The sequence below is a fragment of the Peromyscus californicus genome, unplaced genomic scaffold, assembly GCF_007827085.1.
Source record: "Peromyscus californicus insignis strain IS unplaced genomic scaffold, ASM782708v3 Scaffold_16__1_contigs__length_79575227, whole genome shotgun sequence".
NCBI classification, from domain to species: Eukaryota; Metazoa; Chordata; class Mammalia; order Rodentia; family Cricetidae; genus Peromyscus; species Peromyscus californicus.
Window position 1 is genome coordinate 69,204,109 of NW_026294458.1, and position 17,949 is coordinate 69,222,057.

Genomic DNA, 17,949 nt, shown 5'->3' on the forward strand with positions numbered 1-17,949 from the left:
AGCATCTCTTAGTTTCTGAAGAATCCTGGACTTTCACTCTGTTCTGTTCTCCCAAAGCAGTACCATGTTACAGAGACAGCAACAGCAAATATCCTCCATGAATTCCCAACATCCATCATTAAGGGAAAGCCATATATAAAAAATAATGGTCATTATGTAGTAGCTATAACAGCAAAACCTTAAAATAGAGGCTAGAGTTCTCCTGGGCTATTTTGAGGGGTTTTGTAATATTTATATGGCTTTTTATTACTGCTTCTTCCCTTGAAAATACATGTCCTGGAAGTTTATATTGACTAAACCAAAGTATATGGCTACGTTTATGGTTTTCTCAATAGAAGGATGAAGTCCCAGGCATCAGACATGGCTTCTAGTCAATAATTTCAAGTGAATAACTTCCCAATGTGTAACATGCACTGTAGCTGAAGTAAGAACTTTTCCTCCAGACAGGAGTAAGCTCTTTCTCCATAAAAATCTTCAGAAACAGTGGGATGGAATCACGTAGCAGAGCAACAATTTTAAGATATAAATTTGAGCTCCAGGGTGCATCTTTTTTCTTCTCTGTGACACAGTCACATCCATGCTTTCTTTTGAATGGGATAGTTCTTAGTCTACATGGGTTGTACTGACTGTCATCAATGTAATAAGTGAGTATAAGCTAATCTTTTGATACATTCTCATTGTCAGTGTTTTCTGCCACATTAAATCAATTTACATTCCTAAAGGACAGTTCATTGTAGAGAGAATAACAGAGTCCCAAAGCCCCTGAGATTCAGGAAAATTCCATTTTCTTCTGAAGTAGACTGAAGTTCCCTGAAGGTGTCCACATTCTGACTTGAGCACACATTCACATGCCTACATGGCAAAAGAGACTGTAAATGCTATGGGATCTGAGACTGAAGATGAGACAGTTACCCTGGACTATCTGTGTGGACACAAGGTAACCTTATTCGCTAGATACAAGAAGACTATAGGCTGAAAGTGACATTCAGAAGCAAACGTTAAGAGATGATGTGATGTGAGGCCACAAAGTGACAGATGAGGATAACCCTAGGAGATGAAACCACAAGGAGCGACATTTTTCTGTCTCCACTTCTAGGAGGAAAGCAGTCTGCCTCCACCTTCAGTCAAATCTGAACCTCCAGAATGGCCATGAGACTTCTATTGTTTTAAAGTACTGTGTATGGAACAGCAACAACTGGAAACAACAACAAGGAAAGCAAATGCACTACCTCTCATCTTTCCTTGATGACAATGCACGAGGACTCAGAGCTTTTAGTATGTGAGCATCAGCTACGTTCTTCAAGAAGAAAAATACATTTTCTATTTGAAGTTGATATACTCTATATTTTTAATCACTTCCCTTTACATGTAAATGCTAACAGCAGGTAAGTACTCGCTGCCACTTTTTTTTTTTTTTGCTTCCATTTGACAACGGCATTAAACAAAGTCAACACAGTTTCTTCCTGCTTTCAAGATAAATCAAAGAAAAGGAAGGACATTCCACAAAGCACTCACTGCACTGTTTGGTAGTGTCTCCAGGTCTTGATGCTTCTATAAGATTCTGTCCCCAGAGCTGTGTTCAGAGGAGAGGGGGAGCTGACACTAATGGATTTTAATAAATGGGGTGGAAACAGGTGACTTTCTGTTGGCTTTAGAAAGTGATTCTACTAGTAGAGCTCGACTGTTTCATCTGGGTGCTCAACAGATGAGATTGTGCTGTTTCAAGGGTACAGCTGGCTGAGAACAGAACAGGGGGAAAAGATTATGGTGGAATGATGAACAGGCAGTCTGGCAAAGAGGAGGAGCTGGAGCTTTGGGTAGATGACGTGAACCTAAAAAATAACATTCAGAAATGCTCAGAAGAACCCGGTGGAACAGTCATCTTCTAGAAAGGATACAGTGGAAGAAAATGAGTGAGCATAATCTGGATGGAAAAGTGGACCTGATACGTGGCACACAATCTCTCCCTGATAAGCACTTTCCGTAACGGTGGTAATAAAAACTACACTTCAAATTTGTCCGAAGATAACCTTTCAAAGGTGAGATAGAGCACAGACATTCAGTGGTGATCTCTAAAATATACATAGCCTAGTAATGTGCTCAGTAGCCTGGAACATTCAGAAGCACCAAGGGACTTTAAAAGCTACCAGTGGTGCTAGAGTAAAGGTTAGCAACTTAACTATCATTTATGTCTGTCATTATTTTCTCCGATAGAGTGACACTGGGTCTATCAACCACTCACGTTCAGGAGAAGCTGAGCAACATATAATGGAAGCGAGTGTGTGTGTGTGTGTGTGTGTGTGTGTGTGTGTGTGTGTGTGTGTGCTTTTGCTTGGTTACAATTTGGTGGGTTTTGTTGTTTTTGTTTTTGTTTTCATTTTTTTTGAGTGGTGTTTTGTTTTCTTGAATTTGAGGAGGTTATTATTTTTTTTTTTTAAGAAAGAAAGATGGGTTGGTAGGGAGGGTGAAGTGATCTGGAAAGACTTGAGGAAGGGGAAGAATATGATCAAAATACATTTAAATTTAAAAATTGTTTTCAATAATAAAAATATAATAAAAAAGAATAAAGTACCATTTGTGAAGTTGCATTTTTAAATATTCTGCTATGTCTGCTCCAGGATGGATTGTAGGCATGAATAATCATTATATTCTCCAGGTGATATGTGTTCTAATGCTGAGACCAATGATGTATATTAACTAACCTTGTATTTCTAAGATACAGCACTTAAGATTATCGCTCCCATTTGGTAAATGTTATAACATGTCCATGCATACATAGAGAAAGTGAATTTGAGAATGCAGACACAGTTATACTATTTAAGTCCAGGTGTGGTTGCAGTTCTGGGCTCTCATCACTTTATTAGTTCATTTATTGATCATAGGAAGCATAGTTAGTAGAAGACACAGTATTTTCACACAATCCATAATCCATTTGTGAGTATTCTGAGAACAACACGGATGTTTGGTCAGAGCAAAGCAAGACTCACAGTGGTTGGAGTTTAGCCTTAATTACTGTACCTATCAAGCTCAGGAGCTCCACAAGTTGACCATTGACATTTGAGGAAGCCTGAACTCTGCTGTAAAATCTTCTTCTTTGGACTTTGGTGGAGATTCAGGCACTAGAAAGGGGTTGTTTGCTTTTTGTAGGCATTCAGATAGATATTGACTTTGGGATAAAACAGCTTTTTAGATGTTGGAATGCTGTGGGATGGTCTGTATGTCAAATGTGTTGCTGATTGGTCAATGAATAAATCACTGATTGGCCCGTGGCCAGGCAGGAAGTATAGGCGGGACAAGGAGGAGAATAGAGCTGGGAAGTGGAAGGCTGAGTGAGAGGGACACTGCCAGCCGCCATCAGGACAAGGAAGATGTAAAGTACCGGTAAGCCACAAGCCACGTGGCAAGGTATAGATTAATAGAAATGGATTAATTTAAGCTATAAGAACAGTTAGCAAGAAGCCTGCCACGGCCATACAGTTTGAAACCAATATAAGTGTCTGTGTTTACTTGATCAGGTTTGAGCGGCTTGGGACTGGCGGGTGATAGAGATTTGTCCTGACTGTGGGCCAGGCAGGAAAACTCTAGCAACATTGGAATTATTAATTCCAGCCTTCTTATGCATGGTTTTGGATACCTTTTGTGATATGTGAGAAGCTATTTAATCTCCTTAGTGAATTCACCTTTCATTAAGAAAGGATAGTTATGGTCATTTAGGTCAGTGGCAGAGCATTTGCTTAGCAAATGTGAACATGGTTTCCATGACCCACTGACCTACCACAATAAATAAACAAATATTCTTTGTAAAAACTTATAGTTTACTTTTCTCTTTTTGAAATAAAATAATGAATTGATTAATATAGATATTTCTGAGTGCTAGATGCTGCTATATAGTAGACCAAGGTGTACAGGGATGTGTATGGCACATGAAGTCATATGTCTTTATTAAAGTGCTGACTCAGGTAGAGGGCAGAACTTGGGGTTTCAAACATGGGAGGATAAAGTCAGACATTTTACTTAATGAACAGTGTTTTGAGGCTACATGTAGGTGAGAGGAAAAGAAGGATTTGTTCTAGAGATGTCAGCTTGGGGTGATATTTATTTGTGCTGAAATGTGATTTTATTTGTATGTTAATAAATAAAGTTGCCTGGGGGTCAGAGCTAATAGCAAGCCATTTAGCAGAAGTCTGCCAGTGGTAGCACATGCCCTTAATCCCGATCACATGACAGGCAGATCTCTGTGTGTTCAAGGATACAGCCAGCATGGAGACACAGGCCTTTAATCTCAATACCAACCATAGAGACCTGGAGGTCTGTATAGACAGACAGTGACGAGGAGGCCATGTGGTTGGGTTTACAGCCAATGAGAAGGCAGAACAGAAAGTCAATAAAAAGACAGACACACAGGAAGTAGGTCTCTTTCTCAGGGGAAGGACAGCAGTGGCAGCGGGTGGTAAGAAGGCGGTCTTGGTCTCAGCTCTTAGCTACTGCTCTCTGACCTCTGGGGCTTTTAACTCTGCAATTAGCTCTGTGTTTCTTATTTGGAAAACCGTTCAGAATTACATCTACATCAGTTCAGAACAAAGATGGCAAGAGGACTGGAGAAAAGAGGATTGAATCTGAGACATAGTCAGAGAGTTGGGTCTCCCATATTTGGCAACTGGTGAATATGAAAAGTAAATGGAGGCAAGTGAGCGTTTGGCTGTCTGGTTTCCATTGTTAGATGTTTGTGGTCATCAAGAGGGGAGTTAGGAAGACAAAATTGTTGGGCAGAGGAAGGGTGAAGAAGCTGAAAGGTATTCCGTGGTGATTTAATAATGCCCAGCATGGTCATAGGATATAGGATATGAAGACCTGGTTTGATCTTTTTCAGATATGAAGACCGGTTTGCTCTTCATGTTGAACTTCATTATGTATGAAGACTTGGTTTAGCTTTCATTAGATATGAAGATCTGGCTTGACCTTCCTTAGATATGAAGACCTGGTTTTCCTTCAATCAGATATGAAGGTTTTGTTGCCTCTTCATTACATTTAAAGTCTTGGTTCAACTTTCTCCGATATGAAGACATGGTTTGACCTTCATTTTGAGCTACATTATATATGAAGACTTGACTCAGCCTTCATCAGGTAGAAGACCTGACTTGACCCTCACGAGATGTGAAGATCTGGTTCTGTCTTCATCGGAACTTGGTCCAACCTTCATCAGATGTGAAGACCTTAGACTCACTGTCATCATATAATGTAAAAGGTGATGCAAAGACCAAAAGTCAGAATCAAGAAGCATGGAGTCATTCTTTGTATGGACGATGACAGTCTACAACAGGTGGAATGTCTTATGTATCAATACTGGCCTAGCACTCTTATATGCGCTGTCAGATTTAGTGTTTTTAAGCATGATGTGAGGCATGTGAAATTGCCTCTCTCATATCAAGGCAGAAAATAACAAATCTTCTGGTCCTCTGCTAATTGGTGACCTTATTTATTAGGCTGGGGTTTTTAAAGGTATCTTATTTCTCTTTTATCACAGTATACTGTTGGACACACAGAAAGTATTCCAAAAGTATTAGCTGATTAGAAATAGTCACATCATAGTAGCCCAGATGACAGAGTTTGATGAACAGTTGTAGGAAGTTCTAAGGGAGGACCCTTTTGGTAAGATTTTCATTTGTGGAGTGTTGAAGAAGCAGATGTATTTTGCACAGCAACATGGTTTTCCCCTTATTTAGCCTGGATGTTCATTTAAAAATTGGGTATATGTTATGTACCCCTTTCTATATAGAAAAGAGCACATTCCAGATTGCATGTCTCCACAATTCTAAAGAAGATTGAAGTTCACTGTTCCTACTCAAGTCTTAGGATGTGGCCCAATATACACAACTATAATTTTTGGCATTTTTTTCTAAAATAGATCTACCTTGAACACCAGGATACATTTTTATCTTCTATTAAAGCCAAATTTGAATGGGGCTGGAATGAAGCATCAGCACATTTCTGAGGAGTATACATCTATAGCATTTTTATTGCTTCCTATTTCAAGTTGAAACATATTTCAGTATTCTTCTAAATATCCTTTTTGGAGGATTTGAAGACTCTTGAAGTGGGCATCCTGAACAATATGAACGTGGCTGATTGGAGCACATTTTTGGTAAATTGTTGGCTATTCATAAAGGCCAATTAATTGTTGTATGATTTAGATAGCACATTCATATCTGTGAACTGCTCCTTATAACTAAAACTAAGTATATGCTCAGGGGCTGTAAATATACTTTAATATCAGCCCGAGAGAAACATAATTACAATGAGAACATACTGCCAAAATAATTGTATAATATACTACAAATTATCATCCAGTTAGTGTAAATTGAGATACATCATGATTATGTCGTCAGGATTTATCCACAGTAATGAACTTATCAATTAGCTGGCTCAAAGACCATCAAAGGACTTGAGGAACTTAAAAGATAATGTATTGCTTAATTAATTCCCCATTTCTTAGACGGCCTGCTAACTATAAGGCAGCACACAAACTCTTTATATCTCAACGCTGGTGAGTGAATCCTTGAGCATGGGAAACTATGGAAGTTCTAAGCTGAAGACATGCATTGCCAGCTTAGAATCCAAAAATCCTCTTTGTAGGTGAGGTGGTGAAGCTGGAGAGGAGCCAGTAGATTTTTCTCCCTGGGGTGTATATAAAAGACTATTAACAACTCAGGCAATGAGAGCATCAGGCCCTGGCCTGAAGTTCGAGCTCTGCCATCTCTCTCACTTGAAGCGTGAGGATATTTTAAGCCGATAAAAAAGAAATCATTCTAGCCAAATGAATAGCACATGTTAGCTAATAGGAAGTACCAAATGCATAGAAGTTATTTATTAATTTATTTCGGGGAAAGAGCCAAACATTTCCAACGAGGTCACCAAGTTTCTACTCATTGTCCTTACTGTTTCTACTTACAATCTCTTACTAGTTTATAAAGTGAGTTCAGGGTTTCAGACCAGTTTGTAGGCATTGGATGGATATGTTTGTGTGACCTTGTTTTCGGGGTCTCCCTTTGCCCTCAGAGGGCAGGCAGAGGTTTGCTGCTGTGTTGCTATTGTTTGTACAGTCCCATCTCTAACACCTTCAATTTTCAAAACTGCTGAAATACGGACTGACTTTTTCTATTGTCTCTACCACATTCGATCCTTGGCCATGGGGCTATAGGCACAGGCCTATACACATGGACTTTCTATAAAGATAGAAACAGTTGAGTTATCTAAGAATCACATGAAACTACTTTCTGAAAGAAGCAGAGGCTAACACAACATGTACTCTGGATTTGATAACTGTAATAATCGAGTGGTATCTCAAATGTAACAGAAACAAGCTAAATCCTTAGTTTGTTTAAATCCTTAGATAAATTCAAGCCCCGCCCTGACACCTACTGGCTGTGTGATGGTAGCCAAACTGCATAATCTCTCTGAGCAACCATTTTCTTGTGCAGAGTTTTTTCCCCCCTATTTTGAGAATGTTATACCAATGAAATGAATGCTCCATCATTTATGTTCCATACAGTGCCTTGCATATAACAGGTGTTAAACAATAGTAGTCCTGAAGGTATCTGGTCTACCCTGCATGTCTGTTATTAGAAAAGATGGACTAAGATGCCAGTTAGAAGGCACAGATTTGCACCTCTCAGCACTGTGTGGATGTGCTCAGTGATGTTCAGAGTTCTGAGAGACAAAGAGTGACAGTGTGAACCTTGTCTAATCACCTCTGTTTGCCCTCATCACAGCCTGTGGGCACAACACATACAAGGCAAAAATCAATGCAGAGAATTATTTGATTAATCAGCATTGCCATCGTACTTCTTAGCAGAGAAGCTAAGCGTTTAAAACATACACTTTCTTCGTGACCTTGCTTTTATGCTAATTGAATGTGAACAGAAAGAAAGGGGGAAATGAAAGAGTATATGCGTGTTGATAGGAAAAAATGCAATATAATTTTATAAAACATTTTCATTCTGAATGCTTTATGGCTCATTTCTCAATTACTGCTTTCTCTGCTGCCACAAGCTTTGTGGGGAAGAGACTACTCTCCTGAAGCAGGTACTCATGCAAATGATAGAGTAGGTTTCCTAAGTTGGATGCAGAGGCTCAAGAGCACCCCAGACAGTTTTCCAGCTCAGGAAGTTGGCTGAGCCCTATTGGGAAGTATTAAGGCAACTCCACATACTTAAAAGGGAGGTTTATTTTGTGGGCTAACTTACAAGTAAAGGATAGGTTTCAGGGTCCAGGAGAGGTGAGGTGCAGTCCAGCGGTGTTCTTTGGAGAACTCTGCTTGGTCTACATCCAGCATCCAGGATCTAGGAACCAAGAGAGCCAGCACACCTGGATCTTGGGTCTTAAGGGCTCCTGTCTCAGCCCCGCCTCGTAGGCTTGACAGTTACTGGAAACTTCAATGGGGATAGTACTTCCATGTCAAAGCTGGAACAGCTACCCACTACAGAGCCCCACTGAAGCTTTCCTGTGGGATGGAGCCCTCATAGAGGCTTCCTTCCCATCTATAAGCCATCAGCATGCAGGTCACTCTGCTGGAAAGGGGTTCCTTTGGTCACTTACATTACAAAAGTTAAAAGTGAGTTTGACCCTGGTCAAAGTGACAAACTGATTTTCCTATAGGGGAGTCACAGGTTCACCGGCATTTTTATTTCTGACTGCTGTAAGATCTCAGAACTTAGAATGAAGCTTGACTTTTGAGGAAACTGAAGCCACAAGGAATGAGTGGGCCAAAATGTCCCTTTGCTGAGTTAGAAGTATATCATTCTTGGCATACAATGTACCTCCCCCTCCCCCAGCAACTCCCATTCCAATGCCAAAGGTTCAACTTAGAGTCCCATGCATACTAGCTAAGCACTCTGCTAGTGAGCCATCTCCCTAACAGGAGTGCTGTATTGCAGGTGGGTAGAAGGGAGGTTACTTTGGAGATCACTTATTGAAAGACTCTAATATAGTTCTTGATTCATTTCTTTATTCAGTCATTGCACAATTCACTCACTATGTGACATAACATAGTAGGTGCTGGGGATTTAAATAAAAAGAGAGAAAAATCTAATCAAGGTCGCTGTGTATTCAGGCCCCATACCCTCTCCCTTGGGTGTGGCTATCACTGGAGGCTGTGGTCTTGTAAGAAGTCTAGAAAGAGGCAGATTCAGGTCTTGCAGGACTTAGTGTTTTATATTAAAAACACACTCAGTTCATAGAAGATAAAATTATGATCTCTGAGCATCAGTTTTCAATTGGAATAGAAGAATCCTGTTGGGGTGATGGGCCTTAAATGAGATGGTTGCTTAAAACCCAGCCTGAAGTAAGGTTCAGTTTGAGAGTTCCGCACATAATGTCTCCCTACCCTTCTCTTTATCATAGAAACTCATTTCCTGTTAGGCATTTCCTCAAAGAATAACTCTATGAGAAAAGGTGTGTGTGTGTACGTGTGATGGTCATTGGAGAAGAGTAGAACTTGGGACGTTAGAGTAAGGAAGGGACACAGCAGATAGGAGAAGAAGCCAGTATGCTTTCAGGCATCAGGATGCTTGCTGGAAAGTGACACATGAATAAGGTGGGGGTGGTGGTTTTGACTTGTGACCTGGCCCATGTGACCTGTCAGCTGTTGGGGGGAAACTGTGAGTACAGAAATTGGCAAAGACAGTATGTTCATGAGAAAGCTGCACTCTTCTCTAGTCTAATCAAGTCTTGACATTTGAATCTCAAACTAATTTGGGGGAAATAACTTTTCAGATTCTCATCATATAGTACTTGTTCGATATGAATAGGAATAATCACTTTGCCAAGTGATTAGCATGCTCAATAATAACTATAGACTTTCCTCCATTTTTTTAACTTTCAGATAAATGTCAAATACCTTCCTTAAGGTGCATTTAATTCCCTTTTTTCCTTCAGAAGCATTAACAAGTGAGAAAATGAGATGAAGGTGCAGGGGAGGGCAAGGCAATGAAGGGAACACTAAGGGGATGCCAGACGGACCTGGGAGAGTGTTCTCACTAGTGATTTTCACACACAACAAAGGAAAGTTAACACCAACCTCGTAGGAAGACTAGGAGCAAGTGGATGTGTTTTTCTTAGAGAGTTTGCCAGCCTGCTTCTGATAATCTATTGCAAGAGAGGGTCCTTCATGGTAACGCGACTTCATAGATTTCACAGCCTTGCCTGCAGAGACTCTTTGGCAACCTGGTTCTACCCGAAGTCCAGTTGAATGGGCCTCTCTTTACCTAGCAGAGCTCCAGTGTCTTCTATTCCTAAGTAAGTGTGCCAAACTTACCTCAGAATGCATGCCATGGGAATGTAAGAAGCCAGGCACCATAATTATCATCTATTGGGCCCTCCATCAAGGACATGAGCCTCCTTATTTTTTTTTAAGTGAATTTTAACCAGAATCAGCCTTAGATACCTGAGAAAACTCCTTAGACAGCTACAGGCAAGGAACCTGTCTTGCATTTTATAGGTCGATGCCCAAAGCTAATAGAGTCACTTAAAGAGAATCACACAGAGTGCTTGCGTATTATTTTAACCAGAATAGCAAACTCTGAATATTCCATACAATAGGCTCTAGTTGTCTAGCAAATCCCTACAAGGCCAGCTTAGATCCTCTGCAGCCAATTCAAAAGAAATAACTGCATTTGCATACATAACACAGTGGAACCTTTGTGACAGGTTCTTTCCTCAAAGCTACTTGCGAGTCATTAGCAAAATTGATATTAAACTTGCTACCCCCCAGAATCAGAGATCATTGTCAAAGAGGAAACAAAAGGTTTGTGGAGCCAGAAGGAGCAAAATTCTCCAGTGAATCAGTGTTTTTCAGACATGACAGTATATAAACTAATCATGGTTGAGGCTACATGCAAAAAAACTACACAAGATCAAGCTAGCCCAAAATCACAGTATGAATAAAGAATCAAATGAAGTTGCATCCCTAGCTATTGGTGACTGATGGCCTCTGGGAAAGGAAGATGCAGTTTTCTTCATGAATGTGTGCCCTGAGAGGTTACCCATGCTCCAGGAGATGATCCCATACACATGCTCATACAGGCAGTATGAAGTCGACACAGTGGATCTAAGAAAAAAGTCTGGCTGTGGGTCTCTGCATCTTCTGCTGAATGAAGCCTCTCTGATGATGATCATGCTAGCCTCTGGTCTGTGAGTATAGCAGAGTATCATTAGGAATCATTTCTTTGACTTTTTTGGTCAATATGTTTGGTTCTATCCTAGGTCTCTGGGCTATCCAGCTTTTGGCTCCTGGCTCTCCAGGCAGTGCAGGCATGGGGGCTCTCTCTCTGTGGCATGAGTTTCAAGCTGAATCAGTCATTGGTTGGCCGCTCCCACAAGTTCTGTGACTTCTTTACCCCAGTACATCTTGCAGGCAGGACAAATTATAGGTTGAATATTTTATAGCTGGGTTGGTGTCTCAGACTCTCCACTGGAAGCCATGTCTGGTTACAGGAGATGGCTGGTGCAGGCTCTGTATTCCCCTCAGTAGGAGTCTTAACTAGCGTCACCCTCGTAGATTCCCGGGAGTTTCCATTGCACTAGATTTCTACCTCACCCCTGAAATGTGGGGAATCCTGTGGAAGAGGGGGAGGAAGGATAGTAGGAGCCAGAGGGGGCAAGGATACCACAAGAAAACTTATAGAATCAATCAACTATGGCTCATAGAGGCTCACAGAAACTGAAGCAACAAACATGGACCCAACCCTGTACGGGTTTGAACTAGATTCTCTGCATATATCTTATGGTTGTGTAGCTTGGTGTTCTTGTGGGACTCCCAATAATGGGCATGGAGGGGTGTCTCTGACTCTTTTGCCTGCATTTGGGAACCCTGTCCTCCTACGGAATTACCTCATCCACCCTTAATATATATCATATCTTATTGTATCTTGTTAGGCCATGGTTGGTGGACAACTCTGGGAGGTCTGCCCTTTTCTGAAGGAAAATGGGGGAGGAGTAGATCTGGGAGAGAGGGAAGATGGGTGGGGGAGGGGCTGGGAGGACAAGAGGGAGGGGAAACTGTGGTCAGGATTTAATACATGAGAGAAGAATAAATTAAAAAAAAAAAAAAAACAGCAGCTGAGTAACTTCTTGTAACTTCCACCAAAGTTTACTGACAATCTTACTACTAAAGTGGTTGGAAAAAGGAAACCCAGTTTGGAATTCTAAGATGGAGGTGAAATAAAAGTGTTTGCATCAATGGCCAGAGCAAAAGAGAGCCGATCCCATTTCCCACTCCCATCCCCAGACCTTCACCACACCAGATTTTAATTGTTTCTTGAGAGAGATAATCCATAGCCCACTAGAAACATTTCTCCTAAGAAAGGAATTTATGCTTGCATTTCTCAGTAAAGAAGGGAAAGCTCCATAGTCAGGACTCGCAACAGTCTCCTCTTGTTTATCCAAGGCCTGTCTTTTGGGAAAGATGTAGCTAGAAGTGTGAGTCAGATTGAATGCCACATACATCTCCTTAGAACATAATGCTCTTGAATGTAGTGCAAGTTTCCACTCTCTGCTGTCAGGGGCTCCTGGGAAGGCTTGCTTCTTTGCATTTTGAGAGTTGCACATAAAATCTGGGTGATTTTTTTTTTCTGATTCTGATCTCTACACCCCATTGTGTACTTTAATCAGCCATGTTAAGCTGTGTAAATGAAGCCTTACGGCAATTCTAAGTCGACTCTTTTAGTGCCGTCATTCAGTGGATAAGACAGACAAATAAATGGTTGGCCTTCCTGAGTATGTACTTCTCGTCCAATCACTGCTCTGATTATTAACTCAGTGGATGTGGGAGTGCTCCCCAAGTATGGCCATAGAACCATGGAGCCCCAGGACATATCAGAAGACAGCATCCTAGTGGTTCAAGGGCCACAGTGCTCATTTATTGGGAGGTGCTGGTGCACTTAGGAAACTGCCACCCATTAGCAACCTCTGGTGTTTTTAACCATGGTGCACAACGTATAGTGCACATTATTTTAAAATATTGATAAGGACATTGGCTTATGTGACATATCTACTTAAGTATGAAGGATACATGTGTTTTTCCCCCTGATTTTCCTCCAGATTTAATTATTTGATGATTTTTTTTAAATTACTGATTGTATTTGAAACATTTGACTATTTCAAGATGCACCTATGTACTTTCTAGACGTAGTTCTGGCCCACATCTACACTCCTGAGTATAGCACTCTAGTACCCAAAGTAAGGCAATCCCAAATGTGTGTAGCTGTTGACACAAGTCCCTGGAACTAAAATCACTCAGCAGAGAGAACTGGGAAACAGTGCTTTATTTCTTACAGATTCTGAATTCTCTTTCTTGGGTGTCAGACCAAAGCCCTGAGAAACTCAATTATCACTGTTTGATTATTATTATGAACATGACTGACATCTTTCATCTGTGGAGGATGTTTTAATTGCCTGTTTGCACCTACATCCTTTGGAGAGGAAGGCAAAGCAGCTTACTGTCTATAACAAGAGCAGTACCTTCCTGGGCTGAGATTGCTCTGTCCCCTCTTCTACTGCACTTAGAATCCTGCAGCTTAGGCCACAGAGGTCTTGCTATGTTAAGTCGGCCACTGCACAAATTAAATGTGGCTTCATCTTCTCAGAAGATGTAAAGAACACAGACATTTGCATCACCTAGAGAATCTACCCTCTCCTCCCATCTGCTGGCAGGGTCCACTTACCACACAGCACATATGGAGCAGTACACACACATCACAACTGGCTCTGAACTAATTATACCTTTGGTTCCTTAAAAGGGGTCTGAAAATTACAGCATTTGGCTCGCCCTATAGTGTGGTGGCTGTACCAGGCCATACCAAGTGAAAACTCAAACCAAATGCCATTTTTTGAGAAAGATAAAATATATTTTTCCCGTCTTTTACCCCCTCCAAAGACCTCTTACCTGCTTAAGGATTTCAGCAGCCGTTTCGTGGGAACAATCAAATATCACATAAAACTCTTTGCCTTTCTTCATCTCCTTGAGCAGAGGTTTGGCATCTTTATTCCCAGAGGGCAGCTGGCGGATTTTGATTTTAATGTTGTATCTGGAAGGAGCTTTGATGAGCTCTTGCAGGCGAATTAGACCTGGAAAATGACATCCAATCATGCACCAGAGATGGATCTGTGTTGTTTATTGCCATTTACAGTCAAGGCAGAACATTCCCAAAATGTATCAAGTGGCCACCAACATAAAGGTTACACTATTGACTTCCTATTTATCATCCCCCCTTATCTGGTAGATTGCACTGATATTTTCCATTTGTGGGTCGGTGTGGCTGGGAAGCACAATTTCCCCAAGTGCATTTTGAATTTATTGAGCATGCACTTGTCCTTTCAACCTTTCAGCCAACACTACATGTCTTTAACATATCAAGTCTATGACTATGAAACTTCAACAAACAATAGCTTGCTTGAAGTTTCTAGAGGTACTCAACAAAATAGCACCTGTTACCATTTTTAGAAACATATTTTCAAAAATTTATTCTTGTGAATATGTGTTTGAGTGTGCATTAATGTGCACATATATGTACCTCTGCTAGTAGCCAGAAGCAGGCATCAGATCCCCTGGATCTGGAATTACTGGCAGTTGTGAGCTGACTGATGTGAATGCTGGGAAATGAATTCTGGTCCTCTGCAAGCTCTTAAGCGCTGAGCCCTCTTTCCAGTCCCTATATCTGCTATCTTTTAAAAGCTCAAGGAATACAAGGATTTCTTGGGGTTGCTAACTTATGTAAACTTATCATCAAATATTCATTTGTAGTATGTCGTTTACCAGCTAATTAGTCAGCTTGCTTTGTATAATCTTTTGATGCTTACTCAGTAAACTATTTACAAATGGCTCATTATCTCTCTTGCTAATATGGTAGAGAGTTGTGTTGGTTAAGTCCTTGTTTGATTAAAATGTACTATAGGATTTGGGGTGAGTATGATAGTGGAAGCAGAAATGTCATTTAAAATATAACTGCTGGCAGTTGTAGCGAAGTGTATGCAGCAGCCTAAATTGATGAAACATTTGCTTTACCACAGGTCTGGATTCACCCAAGTTGCACTTTTCCCTAATAGTAGTTCATTACTAGGCAAGGTGTGTACAGCCATAGAAAAGCTCTATCTCATAACCCTGATGTTAACTGGTGTTTGCTAGACTGCATGATGTTGCCTCTCTCTCTCTCTCTCTCTCTCTCTCTCTCTCTCTCAAGGACTCCTATCACATTGGAAAATTGACTTTAAAAAAAAAAGTCTGCAGTGCAGTGCCTTCAGGATTTGTTAGCCAGAAGTAATCAACAGAGAATATTAAACTTTATGAGTGTTCAGATGGAAATTGTATGGAAATTGTGCTATGCATGGTACAGGATGGCACATGGATTTCAGCCCCTTCCAGAAGTGAGACATTTGCTTCTTTCTCTGTTATTTTTTATTGTCCTCCCCTCAATAGTCCCATTTATTTCAGCTGACATTGGAAAGGCTTCTCCAATACAGGAGATAGGTTTGATTCTGAAGTGTGGCCAGGTTTTCATGACACTATTTTCAGAGTTACATTGAGTGGAGATGAGAGGAACTGTTGCAGAACCATGTTAGGAGTTAGTACATTTCCCACCCACCCCTTTTCCTCTTTTCATAAAAATCAAAATTAGAACAACATCCTTCCTGGGCTCTCACTCCTTTTCAAATCAGTGATGAACCAAAAACTGAAACACTCCTTTTTTTTTTCTTACCAAGTTTCTTTTTCTGAATCACCAAACACTAAGAATGAGGTTGGGATGGATCCCATCCCCCTGCCTAGGGGCCCCCAAACAATTCAAGCTAAACAACTGTCTCCCATATCCAGAGGACCTAGACTAGTCCTGTGGGGGCTCCACAGCTGTTACATGGGCGGGATTTTTGGAGCCCAGTGCCTAGAGTGTGACACCTTGCACAGCCTTGGTGCAGGGGGAGGGTCTTGGACCTGCCTCAGCTGAGTATGCCAGGTGGGAGACCTTGACTTGGGAAATGTGAAAATGGGGGATGGGTTGGGGGGAAGGCTTGGGGGTGGGAAGAGGGAAGAGGGGGGGATTTGTGGTTGGTATGTAAAAGTGAATAGCAAATTTCTTAATAATAAAAATATATTAAAAAAAGAATGAGGTTGGGGTGGAGCAGGCACTTATATATTTGTTATTCCTTTTATTAGTTAAACCTCATCATGGCACTATGAAGCAAGTTACCACGTTTATTATCTCAGATACAGGAACCAAGGCCCAGAGCAATTAAATAACTTACTCGGGGCTATAGGGATAGCTAGCAGGAACCATAGATTAAGATTATTTGTGAGTCTAATGCTCCATCTTTCCATGTCCCTGCCCTGCCTTACAAATACAGGCTATTGTTGCTGAGGGAACACTAAAGCTTAAATTGGTTTGATGATAAGGAAAAACAGAACCAGAAACTGATTTTCCTCTCTTTCCTTCTTCAGGCTTCATGCTCTGCTATCATTTTTTTTCTTCTTTTTTAGCATGAGCATGACCACCTTGGAGAGCTCAATATGGCCTTTAAATGAAATGGGGAAAACATTTTAAACGAACATTTTATATGCTGCGAAGAGCTGCTCCTTTGTTCTTTGCTGAATGGAATGTCAGCCTTGAAGTGCATCTTCCTAGCCAGGACCCTGTTGGCATTTAAAGTCGACAGGCACCAGTTCCCCCTTCATTCCTTCACATTCACATTCAAGAGGACATGTTTCCTGGATGCTCATTAGATCCTAAGCCTGTGCTGAACTCTGCAAGGCTTTTAAAGCTTAGAGGAGATTTTCATACTAGAAAGTATCCGCAGGTGGATGGAGTACCAATTGCCACTTGATTTCATACATAGAAAGCTGGCTGGACTTACTACAGGCTAGAGTAACTTGCTGGAGGTGACAGTCACGTAGCAGGTTCAGGGCTTAAAGCCAAGTCTGCCTTCTGACTCCCCAGTAGGGTCCTTTCTCTTGAATCAGGGACCCTGTCTGACTTTCATGTTTTGGAACAACTGATTGAACAAATGGCTCAACTAACTGACTTCTATGTCAGCAAACAGAAAAAGCAGATTCTGGACCAGCATCAGACCTTGGCTTGGCTTGCAGTGACCATCCACTTTCACAATAGTTTCAGAAAAGAAAGATTTTCATGTCAAGAGAAGAGCAGTAAGTCAATATAGAGGGTCAGTTTCTAATTGGGATAATTTTGTCGTTATAAAAAAACTTATCACTAAGCTTGTAAATGAAAAAACTCATTCCTGGGTCTGTAGGTGAATTGGCTTGGGGGAAAGGAGAGATCTGCAGACTGAAAGATTACAGACCCAAGGTGTGAGAAGGGCAGAGACTTTGCATCTGTCTTCGTGAAGTAACCTCAAGTCAAGTCTTTCTGCCCTCATGAACAAATGATGCAGAATTTACAATTTAAAGAGCTTTCTCCCTTCACAGGAGAGAAAATTAACTGAACTCTTTCCTTTATATTTGCATTTTGCAGCAATCCATCAATCATTTCATGTTTCATTGTAATGACTAGTTAAAAAATTATTTGTTAAACAAATAATGACTTTAGGGAAAGGAAACAGATTTAAGAGCAGCCCCCAGCTTTGTGACATCCTCGTTTGGATGCCTGCCCTGATCAGGTGACAGAGCCCTGCCAAGATTTCTGTTACAGGCAATGCCAATGGTGCATGTTAAACTAGGAATTTGGTGGGTTTTCTAGCCCGTCAAGGTAGAAGCATTTTAGATTCAAATGTAGATCAGGAATGGACCAGACAGATCCAAGTGAGTGACATTATATAAAACTCTGATCTCATCTTGACTCTCCGTAAATATCAATGGACCAAAGGAGACCAAAGAGATGTCACAATGAAATACAATGAATGCTGCTGGGGCAATTAGGGAAAAGAGAATTATCCATGAATGTGGTTGCT

General features: G+C 40.9%; 1 protein-coding gene across 8 annotated transcripts in view; it reads right to left on the bottom strand.

Annotated features, from left to right (window-relative positions):
• Positions 1–17,949, bottom strand: part of Grik1 (glutamate ionotropic receptor kainate type subunit 1) — a 389,047-nt gene that overhangs the window by 117,808 nt on the left and 253,290 nt on the right. For all 8 annotated transcript variants that reach the window (XM_052741096.1, XM_052741089.1, XM_052741090.1 and 5 more), the window contains one exon: positions 13,940–14,121. In XM_052741096.1, the coding sequence (XP_052597056.1) occupies positions 13,940–14,121 (182 nt within the window). The remainder of the gene's footprint in view (positions 1–13,939; positions 14,122–17,949) is intronic.